At 43.1% G+C, this 13,799-nt stretch overlaps 1 protein-coding gene and 1 long non-coding RNA gene across 2 annotated transcripts in view; one reads left to right on the top strand and one right to left on the bottom strand.

Annotated features, from left to right (window-relative positions):
* Positions 1 to 102: 102 nt before the first annotated feature.
* The window catches only part of LOC122465494, a 27,319-nt gene continuing 13,622 nt past the window's right edge, over positions 103 to 13,799 (bottom strand). The window contains exons 4-5 of the long non-coding RNA XR_006290395.1: positions 7,134 to 7,181; positions 103 to 3,159 (exon numbers count right to left, since the gene is read on the bottom strand). This is a non-coding gene — a long non-coding RNA (uncharacterized LOC122465494). The remainder of the gene's footprint in view (positions 3,160 to 7,133; positions 7,182 to 13,799) is intronic.
* ETNPPL (ethanolamine-phosphate phospho-lyase) overlaps positions 13,393 to 13,799 on the top strand; it is a 19,406-nt gene continuing 18,999 nt past the window's right edge. Inside the window, exon 1 of the mRNA XM_007054411.4 lies at positions 13,393 to 13,612. Coding sequence (XP_007054473.1) covers positions 13,557 to 13,612 — 56 coding nt within the window. The 5' untranslated portion in view covers positions 13,393 to 13,556. The remainder of the gene's footprint in view (positions 13,613 to 13,799) is intronic.

Here is a 13,799-nt window from a genome sequence, read left to right as displayed (position 1 = left end):
ATTTGTCTTTTGTCTCTGAGGAACAGGTTTGTGGCTGCTTCCCCATGTTTGGAATATGCCTTAGTAACATCATACAGTAGAATCTTAATTTACATACAGAGTTGCCACACATTTTACCAGGACAATAAAGGTCAGTGAATTATGAGTTTTCAAATGATACCTCACAAGGCATACTTTGAAAAAAATTCATCATAGTTTTCTAAAAGTGGTGAACATAAGGGTAAAGTCTGTCACATTTATATCCTAACTGTGATAGCTAAATACACAATACTTCTACATATACATCAACATATACTGATATAATTTGTAGTAGGGTTGCAACATATTGTATCACACAGCATATTCTGAAAAAAATATTATTGACACATCTGTCACAAATTTTAAAAAGAAACCACATCAATGGATTAGCATAATCTATTCATTGATTGCTGAAGGCTGTTGCTTTAAAGGTAACAAATGTTCTTGATGTCTCTGAGAATTCCTTATCTTCTGTGCCTACCTGATGTTGAATGGTGAAAGACTAGGCATCTGGAAAATGTAAATAGAACTTTAACATCTTCAGCAAAGGTAAAGTGTTTTATTGTAGAAACACGGTGAAAAACTATAAATAGACTTAACATCTTGAATACAAAAATCATTGCTTGAGCCCCAGCACCTCTTTCATAATAAATTAAGCACTGGAGTTCTACCATTTATAGTTGTGCACCACTGTTAAATAGTTCAGGTTGCCCCTGCTCTCCCCCTCTGCTCTGCCCCATATCTACCAGGCATCCAACCACACTGGGAAATCACATTAGTCGGATATTTCTGCTAAAGTGATCAGCAGTAAAAAAGTTAACATCTGTAGTCATTGTTAGACTTCAGAATCATCCCCTCTTTGGGATGAATGGGAACAATTCACACCTTTCTTTAAGTTACTGTTTCAGGCTGTTTGTGGACTCTGGCGGACAGCAGAACATGTGTAAAATAGGCAGGTTTGTTTGTTTGTTTGTTTTTTAAGTTAAATTGTGGTTGTCCCGTGGAAGTGACTTCATAAAAATGATTCTATGTAGCTCCTTGTATTTTGTCTCAATGATTTCCAGATCACATTTGCTGAATTTACAGGTAAGACAAAGGTGGTTTTTTTTCTAACCCCGCTACCATGGGGCTAGCTTGAGATCTGATAGTTAAGCTACATTATTTTAGTGGCTTGAGCACTAGACTAAGATTCGGGTGATTCGGGTTCTATTCTTGGCTCTGCTACTGGCCTGCTGGGTACTTGAGGCAAGACACTTCTCTTCCCTGTGCATCAGTTTCCCCCTCTGTAAAATGGGAATAGTAATACTGACTGCCTTTGTAAAATGCACTGACAGCTACTGAAGAAAAAACACACTATATAAGAGCTAGGTATTACTTTTTATTTGTGCACTATCAAGGTTCTACAGGCCAAAAGCTGCCTTCAGTTACATTTGTGTAATCCCATTGTCCCAAAAATCTAATGATCAGACCTTACTTACAAACAAGAATTGTACTGCTTTGGTTATACTGGTATAGTTTAGGCAGTACAATCTCACTACTGTAGACAACTATATAGAAAAAGAGGTGTCTTTACCTATATAGCTATTCATGTTTGGGAAGAGGAGTCAACTATAAGGCACCTTTATACCAGTACAACTACATCTGGCTTAGAGGCTGGACCATTTTAGCTATTTCAATAGAAAAAAATCACACCTCTAACTTCAACAGTTATATTATTAAAATAATTGTGTGTAGACCAAATCTCATAGTCTTAGGCTGCCCATTTCCATAATATCTAGGTGCTACTACCAATTAAACCCATGGTCATTGTCTATGCAACCTTATTGCCCTCAGAGAAATGACACTGGTGTAAATGAGGGAATAATTTGAAGACAATAGGGTTGCAAAGATGGTCTTGCAATTGGACGTTACATCTTCTCTATGTGGGGAAATTGATTAGCGTAGCTATTGCAGAATAACTCTCCTCTGTGGACACACTTCTCCGAAATAAAAGTGACTTCAGAAGCCGAGTAATTATTCCAGAAAAAATCATTTTAATTCCAGAATAGAGTGTGCATGCAGGAGAGTTTTTCCAGAATACTTACATTATACCAGAATAGTTATTCTGGAATAGCTATGCTAGTCAATTTCCCCCATGTAGACAATATTTAAGTTAATCTTGATAAGGATCCAGCCAAAAGAGAATCCAGTTCTCTCCCCAAAGCTGTGTGTCTGCTTCTGTCATCCTTGCATAACTAAAACTTGCTCTTGTCTAGGAGGCAACAAGGATGATTTTGAGTAGAACAGCAGAGTGGAAGGGCCTGTTTTTACATAGTCATTGTCCAGAGTGAAATTGTACTTTGTTATAGAACAATTTAAAACCCCGAACAGAGAAAATATCCCTGTAAATATTTATTCCATGGCAAATTAATTTCTCACCTACTGTCTACTATCACCCCAAACCTCTCAGTATTACTGCTCCCCAACTGTCTCCTTCTCTTTGAATATCTGGGTTTCAGGTATAATGGCAGGTTATTTTCTCTCCTTATGGATTAGCGTGGACTTTCCACTTTACTATCCTGCCTGTGTTTCTTGTTATCTTGATCCCCTTTATATTTTGCTTGTGTTGCTGTTGTCCACACAGTATTTATTATAATCAGCAGAAGACGTCCGACTGACAGCACTAATAGCTGAAATCTTTAATCAATACTAAGCTAAGAAAAAACAGAAAGAGGCTAACACCTTGGTAACAAGCAACAGCAGGCCACAGATTCCCTTTGGAAACAGAGTACTCTTGTGTCACTGGCCTATTTTTCCCCACATGAATGCATGGAAAAATACTGCCACATATCCAGTAAAAGATGCCAAGCTCATAAGCGACTTGGTAATATTATCGGTTTCAAATCATCCTCAGAATCAACATACTACTCTGTACTGCACTAACGAGTAATTGAGGGTGTCATTTATGGCGTGTAATGTGTTGTTTTCCTGCTATTTAACTATGTTCGCTAGCTCCTGCCAGCCTGCAGCTTCCAATCCTATATATTTATTTTCCACTCCCTACTTATCCAGCAGCAGCAGCATTAATGCATTCCTGAAGGCTTTGCTTCTGCAGTGGCGTCAGCTCATTAAGCCTTCTCGGGTGATTCAGCACCACCACACCTGGGAAAGAAAGGGAAAATAAAGAAGTTCCAACTGTGTCCCTCAGAACATCAATGCTTTGATGGGAGAACAGTCCCCAGAGCTCGTAAATGAGGAGTACATAAGCAGGAACCTGTGGAATTCACTGCTGTAAAACATCACTTATGCAAGTATGTTTACAAGTGCGTCAAAAGATATTGACGAGCAACAATAGCATTTACAGACTGGCTTGCTATGTTACAAAGGCACAAAAACTGAGTGGCTTTTTTATGAGGCTAAAAAGATAGAATTCTGTAACTGAGTAGGTTCACCATGAGACATGAGAGCTGCAGCTTCCCACTGGAGCATCAAATGGGAGCCACTGCATGAGTCTGAATAACCAGATAAGATTGACCAAACCTCAACCATACTGGCATAGCAGAAGCACACAAAAAAAACCTTGTAAGTGTCAACTAAATAATTAACTGGTTAGACAAGCTTAAAAAAGCTTTCATGAAAGCTCCCAGGCAACTGTAGGCCATTCTGAAGGACATGGTAATACTCTCTAGTCATAGGTAGCATGCAATCACTCCTCAGTACTTCCTGACTTAACAAGACAAATAATTTATTTAAAAAACAAACAAAAAAAAAACAAAAACAAAGGGGCTGCAAGAGCCAGAAAAGACAACCTTGTGAAACATGTTAGTGTGCAGACCACACGCAGGGGCTGTCACATGAGCTTTCATTTAGCAGATGTCATGCTTTTCCTTTATTATAAAATTGTTCTTAATTTTACTATATTTAAACCTGTACGTTTGATTCCTTTCCTCAAGCAGCGTTCTAGGACATGTGTTATTAAGTTGCCTGCTTTCTGCACTTTCCTTTCACTTGTTTTCGGAACATATATGTCTACTTCACTATCGGCCTGATTCCAGAGCCCTATTTGAACTTCAGATCAGCCCCTATTTCTTTATACTGTTATGGGGTGGGTAAGATGTCTTTGAAACGGGTGGGTGAAATAGCCACCTTTCATTCAGTATAAAAGTAAAAAGCAATTGAGCTCTATCATGGAATAGATAGTTGAAAATTAGGGCATCCACCAAAACAAAGCCACATGCAGAGCTGGAGTAGGATTTAGCCAGGCAGCCCAAGGAGGGGTTCCACTGTGATTCGATAAACTCAAGGGCCAGGTATTGATTGGATCACAGCGGTGTGTCAGTGAGAGTGAAGCAGCAAGAACCATCATCACAGAAGAGAAGCAGAAAGCCAAGGAGACAGCTGAGCAAGTACTGAAAGCATGGCCCTAAGAAAAGGCCTAGAGAGCTATTCAGACTGAGTGCTGGCTGAAAGAGGCTTGGAACTGTGAGCAAAGAAACTCCTCTGTTGCTTGATTTCCCCCTATGTTGAGGGAAACAGGATTTTGTTATCCTTTATAAACAAACAGGATTGCCACAATGAACTCATCTCCATCATCAGTTTCCCCTCCTCATTGAAACAACCCCCAGGACTCCCAATCTTGGCTAACCACTGGTCTAAACCGGGTAACTATATTGTGCATCTGCCCTGCCATAAATAGTTTAAAAATATTCAGATGTATTCACAGGTTAACACCTTTTTCCTTTGGCCAGAGAAAAATCAATAGTTTAACAGCGACTATAAAGGTAATTCACTACATCAGAGTTTAGATGCAATACCTTCTACTAGCAATGCATTTCTCCTGACTCGGGTTTACTTATATTGATCCTGACTCATGTATTTTACCCTCTTTGGTATTTTAAAGGAGCCACAGTTTTTGGTTACAGATACGATATTGCAATTTCAGGCTCTTTTTTTAAACACAAATGAGTGCCTAAAGTTAGGCACCTGAAGTCACTTGTTTTTTAAAATTTGAACATTTTAGCCGTTGTTTCCAAATCAACTGTTTGGCAAAATTTTTGGAGGAGTCAATGGCAGCAGGGTGACTAGTCTCGACCTTCATGAGAATTCATGGTTTGAAAGAAACTGTCCCTTCAGGCTTTTAGATCAGGCCACAGTTCTTCGTTGTTAAATGAGAATTTAGAGGAGCAATTTTCAAGCTGGGATTCTTGAGCCGCAAGCCAAGCATCAAGGCTATCGATGGCTCTTGCAGAGTCCATACTATCTATTCATCACTCTGTTCACTCAACCTGGTCCCAAGAAAATCAAGTGAAGAACTGATCAGTGGAGTGCTCCTTAATCTGAAACACACCTGTATCAACCCGAATGGGGAACACTGAGCAAACATTGCAAAGGTCTGTCTGGAAGACTCCTACCACATAGTAGATGCTACCATAAACAAATAATAAACAGTGGTGCTTCAATACAGATAAGCTATGGTTTTGTCTTGCCTTGCCTCAAAAATGAGATTTTTACCATTGCTTAAGGGGGCCGATGATTTAGCTCATTCCTCCACGGCAGATTGGAAGAGGCCCTTGAGGTTTTTCGCCTTCCTCTGTAGCATGGGGCACGGGTCACTTGCTGGAGGATTCTCTGCTCCTTGAAGTCTTTAAACCACGATTTGAGGACTTCAATAGCTCAGACATAGGTGAGAGGTTTTTCGCAGGAGTGGGTGGGTGAGATTCTGCGGCCTGCGTTGTACAGGAGGTCAGACTAGATGATCATAATGGTCCCTTCTGACCTTAGTATCTATGAATCTTCGGCACCGGTATAGCACAGTTCAGGAACATGGGCAAAATTGTTTGGCTCCAGTACACTGCAAGACCAAACAACATTTTAATAATGTTGGTCAGAACATTGTAGCACACATTCCCCGCAAATAATGATAATGTTTCATCTCTACCCTTGCAAATTTCCATCTCTCCATTGCTGTGCAGCACTCCCACAAAACTGCTGCGTGTTCCTTTACCTTTCTCTGGCACCTTCTCCTTTTTGCCCATCTATGGCTGTTGTCCAGTTCTAGTAAATGCAAAGATACCCAAACAGGCACATACTGTTGGATGGGGCACTATCAGCTCCACGAAATGGTTCTGCTTTTGGCAGATCTTCAAAGATCTTTCTCTGATTCACTAGATGTTGTCAGGCTCTGGCACCAGAATTTTCATTTTCCTTGAATGTGTGTCTGCACCAACACCTCCTATGTGATTTACAAACAAGAAAGGCAGCACATCTGCTGGGGAGAAGTCTCACGTGATGTCCTTGCCATTGTGTGAAGTGTTGCCGGAAAAGTGCACAGCCTGAAAACGGGGCAGCATTGGTCAGAGCAGGGATTTGGTCAGTACCTCCTGGGGTGAACTCATCCAGCACATTTCCTCGGAAGCCTATGCTGACAGAGATCCTAAACAACCCCTTATAAAAACTAAAGCTGCTCTCCAATCCAGACTCTCTCCAGGTTTGGGACATGGACCCTCCACACACAACCAGCCTTGCTGGAGGGGTACAATTTGATGTCTCAAATGAGCCCAAATTATCTGATTGAGAATAGGTCTGCAAGCTTGTAAAAGCATGGACCATACTTAAGGTCACACACCAACCTTAGGGCTTGTTTTCATGAAGAAATTACAACAGTTTAATTTAAATCAGTTTTTAAACCACTACAAACCTCTCTGTGGACACTTATTTCCAGTTAAGAGGGGATTTATACAGTATAGGGAAAGTCAATTGGGAGCAGGTTTAAGATAACCCTAAATAAGCCTCTTAAACTGGAAAAAGAGTATCCATACAAGGATTTGCACTGCTTTGACTAAATTGATTTAAAAATGGATTTAAATTAAACCATAAACTTCCCATATAGAAAAGGCCCTAAGTAAACCTCAACCTTTTCTAGGTGTGAAAGAGTTGACTCACTCCTGGCACACCCCCTCATAGCGAGATTTATTGTTATAACAGCACTTTCCTCCAGCACTCTCTGAAGAGAGCCACTCTGGCCCTGGCAGTGGTCTGCCTCTTTTCATGATTCCACCCCCCAGCCAGGTGACCTTTAGTTCCACCCTTTCCAAGGTAAACAAGAAGTACAATACATTAAATTCAAATTAACATACCTCTTCACTCCTTCCTAGGCTGGATCCTCTGCAGACTCTTCACCCCTTCTGAAAAAAGAACAGGAGTACTTGGGGCACCGTAGAGACTGACAAATTTATTAGAGCATAAGCTTCATGTCAGATTTGTGTCCATTTATTCTTTTGCTTAGAGACTGTCCCTCACTCTCACAGATCTTGGGAGACAGACCAGTCCACGCTTACAGATAGCCCCCCAACCTGAAGCAAATACTCACCAGCAACTACACACCACACAACAAAAACACAAACCCAGGGACCAAACCCTGCTACAAACCCTGGTGCCAACTCTGTCCACATATCTATTCCAGGGACACCATCCTAGGACCTAACCACACCTGCACATCTACCTACCAATGTGATATATGCCATCATGTGCCAGCAATGCCCCTCTGCCATGTATATTGGCCAAACCGAATAGTCTCTATGCAAAAGAATAAATGGACACAAATCTGACATCAGGAATCATAACATTCAAAAAACGGTAGGAGAACACTTCAACCTCTGTGGCCACTCAGTAAAAGATTTAAGGGTGGCAATTTTGCAACAGAAAAGCTTCAAAAACAGACTCCAAAGAGAAACTGCTGAGCTTGAATTAATATGCAAACTAGATACCATTAACTTGGGTTTGAATAGAGACTTGGAGTGGCTGGGTCATTACACATATTGAATCTATTTCCCTAAGTTAAATATCCTCACACCTTCTTGTCAACTGTCTAAATGGGCCATCTTGATTATCACTACAAAAGTTTTTTCTCCTGCTGATAATAGCTCATCTTAACTAATTAGCCTCTTACAGTTTGTATGGCAACTTCCACCTTCTCTGTATGTGTGTGTATATATATCTTCTTCCTATATGTTCCATTCTATGCATCTGACGAAATGAGCTGTAGCCCACGAAAGCTTATGCTCTAATAAATTTGTTAGTCTCTAAGGTGCCACAAGTACTCCTGTTCTTTTCGTGGATACAGACTAACACTGCTGCTACTCTGAAACCACCCCTTCTGAAAAAAGAAAAGGAGGACTTGTGACACCTTAGAGACTAACAAATTTATTTGAGCATAAGCTTTCGTGAGCTACAGCTCACTTCATTGGATGGCCCTTCTGAGGCTCTGCAGGGTTGTCCTTCCACTTTTGTGCAGAACAAGACCTCCCTGGGCTTCCTCCCTGGATGCCCGGTTCCAAACTCAGTAGTCCTTCTCCCCATCATGTCAGGGTGTTTCTGTTATGTGAAGCCTCCACTCAAATGCGATTGTAAGATCTGTAACTTGTAACAGTAAGTTCTGCAACCTTGTATCATTAAGTTCTGCAACCTTGTTGCAGACTTTGTAACTTCAGTTACTGTTAGCATAGCCTTTTAAGTTTTGTAACCTTTGCAAGCTCTGTAACCTTTTCAAGTTACCACTTGTATGAACTGCCAAGCTTTGTAATATCCCATCACGCAGAGAGAGAGTGTGAACAAGGGAGTGTGTGTCCGGAAGATAAGGAGGTGTGAACCACGGGAGTGTATGGGGGACTGGGCGGAGAGGAACTGCAAGGAGAAAAGAGCCCAGAGCCAGGAGCCAGGTGTGTCTGATATAATCTGCCCTGAGAAGGCAATCACGGAGTGCTGTAAAGAAAAGACGCATGAAAGGAACAGGGACTGGGACTGCTTCTCGGTGACGGACACAGAAGAAAAACTCAGTGTACATGACAGGAGTGCCCAGCTCCAAAATAAAAGGAAACAACCATGCACACAAGCTGCTGCTCCTTGACCTGCTCACTAGCCCAGATCCGTGACCGCAGGTGGACACACCAAATCTACCACGCTTCAGCTTCTTGGCTTCTTCCCATGCTGTCTTCAGTAACCCTCCTCTTGTGTAAGTGTGTGGGTACATGGGGGTATGAATGCGGTGAATGTGAATATGAATGCGGTGTGTAAATAAGCTCCTTCCCTTTTCTGTCTGACCTAACAGTGGCATTGTAATAAAATTAATACAAGTGTGACCCTGAGTTGTTTTTTTAGGGGAACAGAGGTAACAGTTTCCACATCACCTTTCCCAGAAGCTAGCAGGGGAGCTCAGTCCCTCCTTCTCTTCTGAGTTCCAGTACAGGGACCCTGTGATGAGCACCTACGGTCTGCTACCTCAGACTGCTCATTGCCTCTCTGCATTTCTTCTTGCCTTGGCCTTCCTTCCTTTTCAACAGCCCGTCTCTGAGCTTACTGTATATCTGCCTCACTCTCTAGGCCTTTCCACCATTCTCTAGCAGCCAGCCTACAGAGTTCTTTCTCCTAGTACTCCCTTCTCATCTGGGCTTCTTCACCACCCAGCTGGGCTTCATCTACATTTGTGCCTTGGCCACCCCCCAGATGCCTTAACTGGGGTCTCCATCTCCAGATAACCCTTTTAGTGCCAGGCCTGATGGCCGTGAGGGTTTAAGCCATTTAGGATATATATAGTCCATTATTTCCTCCGTTCTCTAGCAGCCAGACTACAGAGTTCTTTCTCCTAGTACTCCCTTCTCATCTGGGCTTCCTCACCACCCAGCTCCTCCTCCATTTAGGATATATATGGTCTATTATTTACCTAATATATTTTATAAGGGCTTGTCTACACAGGAGAGCTTTCTGGAATAAAATAAGGTATGAGATTAACTATTCCAGAATAAGAATTTATAAGTGGATGGGAAGAGCTAATCTGGTCTGGAATAATTCCATGTGTAGACAAACCCTAACCAATTATTTCCTTAGGTCTGGTGAACTCTGCTTGGCTAGTTACTGTTTTCATACCTTGTGGCACTCAGAAGCTGCTACAGCGTCACAGTTATGTCATGTGTCGTGGTGAGAGCTCATCCTTACTTTGATGCTTTCCCATAGCTGGGCTCTGACTTTTGGTATGGAATGGACTTGTATGTTTGCATTTGTTTCTCTCCTGAAGTCAGTAGTAACAACAGTAATATTTATTCAAATGTCTCTCTCATCACATTGTGATAATTTGTTTTTGCATATTCCTCGAAAAATGAATGAAGAAAAAACAAAGATATTGATGAAAAAGGTGTGCCAAAATGGAGCATATCTGGTTAATTTTTTAAAACTCTTATCAATCCACTGAATCACTAGGGGCTAGTTTACGGCATTTATACCGCATCCCTGTGGAGATGGTGGAGGAATGCAGAGCCCACCATCCCGGCAAGCGCACTGGAGAGATTGTGCCTGCCTGAACCACAAGCTTTCTGGAGCTGTGTTAATGCGAGGGAGATATGCATAATTTGTTCCATCCATTAGGAGCAGATTACTCTCTCGAGTGCATTGATTCTGGAAGAAGGAATGCAAAGACTATGAGCCAGCGGGCCTTGGGAGGCTTCTTGATTGCCTTTCTGCCCCTGCTTGGCCATGTAAAGGCCTTTTTCAAGCTGTTCTCTAACAATCTATTTGTAGTTTATACCTGCCCTTTGCTGTGGGAGCTTATTGTTCCCATACCAAATGGAATTTCTAGTGATAATCTTCCCTCTCTCACCATTGGTATTTTGTGAAACTCATTGCACAATTCTAATGGACAGAGATTAACGTGCTTTTCCTACCAACAGAGGGCAGATGCAGACAGTGAAGGAAAGTGGCTTGTCCTTAAATGCCCTTAAATTGTCCTTTCAGATTCCTTCACACTAATTTTCATGATAAAGCAGGGAAACAATGTCTGGGCTGGGCTGCCTCTAGATTATATTAGTTTAATAAAGGGATTGTAACTAGGTCAGTATAAAATGTGCATGTCCTGAATTTTGTCTGTCACATCATTGTTTTGCAGCTTTTAGAAAAGGAGGCAAGAGAAAAAGGCAGTACAAATTGGCTTGGATCAAGACCTAAGCCAGGTTCAGACTTAACACAACATCCTGGCATGCAGCAAGGCCCTATGCAAATGTACGTGGGGCCCAGTCTCTCTTCCTCTATTTGGGTGAATTCCCCTATCTCCGTGTATCCGCTGACCCACAGATTGCATAGTCTCTGATGTCTCTCCTACAAGGGCCAGGACCCTCGAATATGGAGATGAAGAGCAGCTACTCAAGCTGATGCAGGGAGTAGTAAGGAATTTATCTGCAGACAAATGTTAGCACACTTCAGAATTATCATTTCAGGAATCCTGCTTACCTAGGTATGTCTACACTTAAACCACTATAGCCACACAGCTGCTGCTGCACTGCTATACCACTTCAGCGTACACTCTACCTATGTGTGCTGTCCCCTCGGTGTAGGTAATTCACCTCCCTGAAAGGTGGTAGCTAGGTCAACGGAAGAACTCTTCTGTTGACCTAGAGCTGTCTACACCTGGGATAGGTACATCTCTCAGGGGATTGGATTTTTCACACGCCAAGAGCTGTAGCTGTGCCGATGTAAGTTTCCAGTGTGGACAAGCCCTTCGGGAGACATCACTGCATCAGTTATACCTTAGGTTTTGAAAGTTTTTCCTATCACTATAACAGCTAGAGAGTGAGACTTAGGGCTGGTCTTCACTAGCAAACTAGATTGACCCAGCTATGTCACTCAGATGTGTGAAAAATCCACACCCCTGAGAAACGTAGTTAAGCTGACCTGAGTTCCCATGTAGACGGTGCTAGGTTGACAGCGGAATTCTTCCATCTACCTAACTACCAGCTCTCAGAGAGGTAGTTTTATTACAGTGACAGGAGAACCCCTCTGGTTGCTGTAGTGTCTACAGTGAAGTGCTACAGCAGTGCAGTTGCAACTCTGCAGCTGTGCCACTGTCGAGTTTTAAGAGCAGGCATAGCCATGCTCTTTTAAATTAAACTTTAGATTCTGGAGTAACTGATAGCACCCTAACAAAGAAAAGAAAAGAATATTCGCTCATAGAGCTGATAATGATTTGACCTAGTTCAAGTCCTGATCTTTGCCTCCCAAAGATGTTGTAAAGGATAAGGGTAAATTCACTGATGTTTGTAAAACACTTTAAGAATTCAAAAATATTAGTGATGGCTGCAATCTGTTTTCTAGATGATGATGATTTATTTGGATTGCAGAAGCACAGAGGGCACCCAGTCAAGGATCAGGCCCCATTGTGCTTAGGCACTGTACAAACACAGAACAACAAAGATGGTCCTTATATATTTGCCTGGCCTTACAGCTAGAACTTTGACAGATATTAAATCTGTAATAATGGATGGATTCTAGGAAGTATGTAGATGAAATATTATAGACCTTAAATTATGGTTTGGTTAACTTAACTACCCTAGGTTGCCCATCAATTGAGTCTATAGCTAAGATGATATACATAACAAAAGTAATTTGATAAGCGGAATTTTCAAAAAGGTGTACACTGGGTATCAAAATAAAGGCAATGCTGTTCATAGCTCACTGAAGTATTTATGATGTGTAGGTGGTGTGCTATGTACAAATGTCCTGTGTATATTTTAAAGGGTCCCCTGCAAAGTAATTTTGGACAGTGTTCCTTGTAAAAGTAAAGCCGTTTTGTAAAAATGCAGTTCAGATGTTTGCAAGATTATGCTGTTTACGTTTTTTTTACCCTGGATCAGTACATTGAAAAACATAGCTCAGATATGTCCTGCTAGGCTACTGTGGGTTTAAGCAATTCGGCAGAATGACCTATCCTCTCAGTCAGACAGAAGCCAAACTATTTATTGGTCACTTTTGGCTAAACCCTGTGTAATATTAGGAAATTTGGCCAGAAAACTAAAATACTCTGTCCTTCAGGACAATGCTTTGAAAGCTCAGGAGGGAAAGAACTGCAACCTAGATGCCAAATTAACATAAGCTTTCTATAAGCATGAGGTAAGTAATCCCCACAGCGAGGCAGGTAAATTAGTCATAGAAGTAAATCATCCAGGGGATAAAATAGAAAAGCAGTAGAAGTAGTAGGGCTTAACATTGGACAGTATTTGTATGGGCCTATTCCATGGAACGCGGAGGATGGCAGTGAAGAGGAGCCAGGCAGTGAAGAAGAGGGAATTGTTGAGCCCCCTTGAGGAAGGTCCTCCATGGGGTGAAAGGAGAAAAGCAGAGAAGCAGTGGCCCAGAGGGGGAGGCAGTGGCCGTTGGAACAATGTTTAGAGTGGGGGGGGGGGGGCTGAACACCATTGAACACCGCTGTTTGTGATGGAAAGCACTCCAAGCCGGGGGTGCGGCGCCCCGCGCCCCCATTTCCAGCAGCGCGGCCAGGAGAGCGGGGCCAGAGGGGAGGGAGGCTGGCTCTCCCCTGGGCAGGGCGAGGGCCGCGCAGAGCATAGTGCAGGAGGAGGGGTTTGGCAGGAGGCAGAGCAGAAGACGGGATAAAAGGAAGATGAGACAAACCGGCTCCCCGCCCCATCACCAGCCTGTTGGGACAAGGGCAGCGCAAGGCGGCCGGAGAAGAGGCGAGAGAGGCACAGCTGGCCAGCGCCCCGCGGGAGAGCAGCGCCGGCATGAGCGAGCTGTACAGCAAGGCGGAGACCCTGGAGCTGAGGCGAAAGCACATCGGGTGAGCAGGGCCAGGGCGCGGGAGAGCTCCCGCGGCACGGCCGGGTCGGGTCGGGCCGGGCCGGGCCGGGCCAGGCTGCTGGGGGGGGGGGGGGGGGGGCGAGCTGTGGCCCCAGGTGCGGGGCGGGGGGAGCTGCCTCCTCGGGCGCAGAGCTCCCGGCTTTGCTTCTGGCGAGCCCCGCGGACCG

Source organism: Chelonia mydas, chromosome 4 (assembly GCF_015237465.2).
Source record: "Chelonia mydas isolate rCheMyd1 chromosome 4, rCheMyd1.pri.v2, whole genome shotgun sequence".
In the NCBI taxonomy this organism is placed as follows: domain Eukaryota; kingdom Metazoa; phylum Chordata; order Testudines; family Cheloniidae; genus Chelonia; species Chelonia mydas.
Note: the sequence above shows the minus strand (reverse complement) of the source record. Positions and strands in the feature narration are given on the sequence as shown.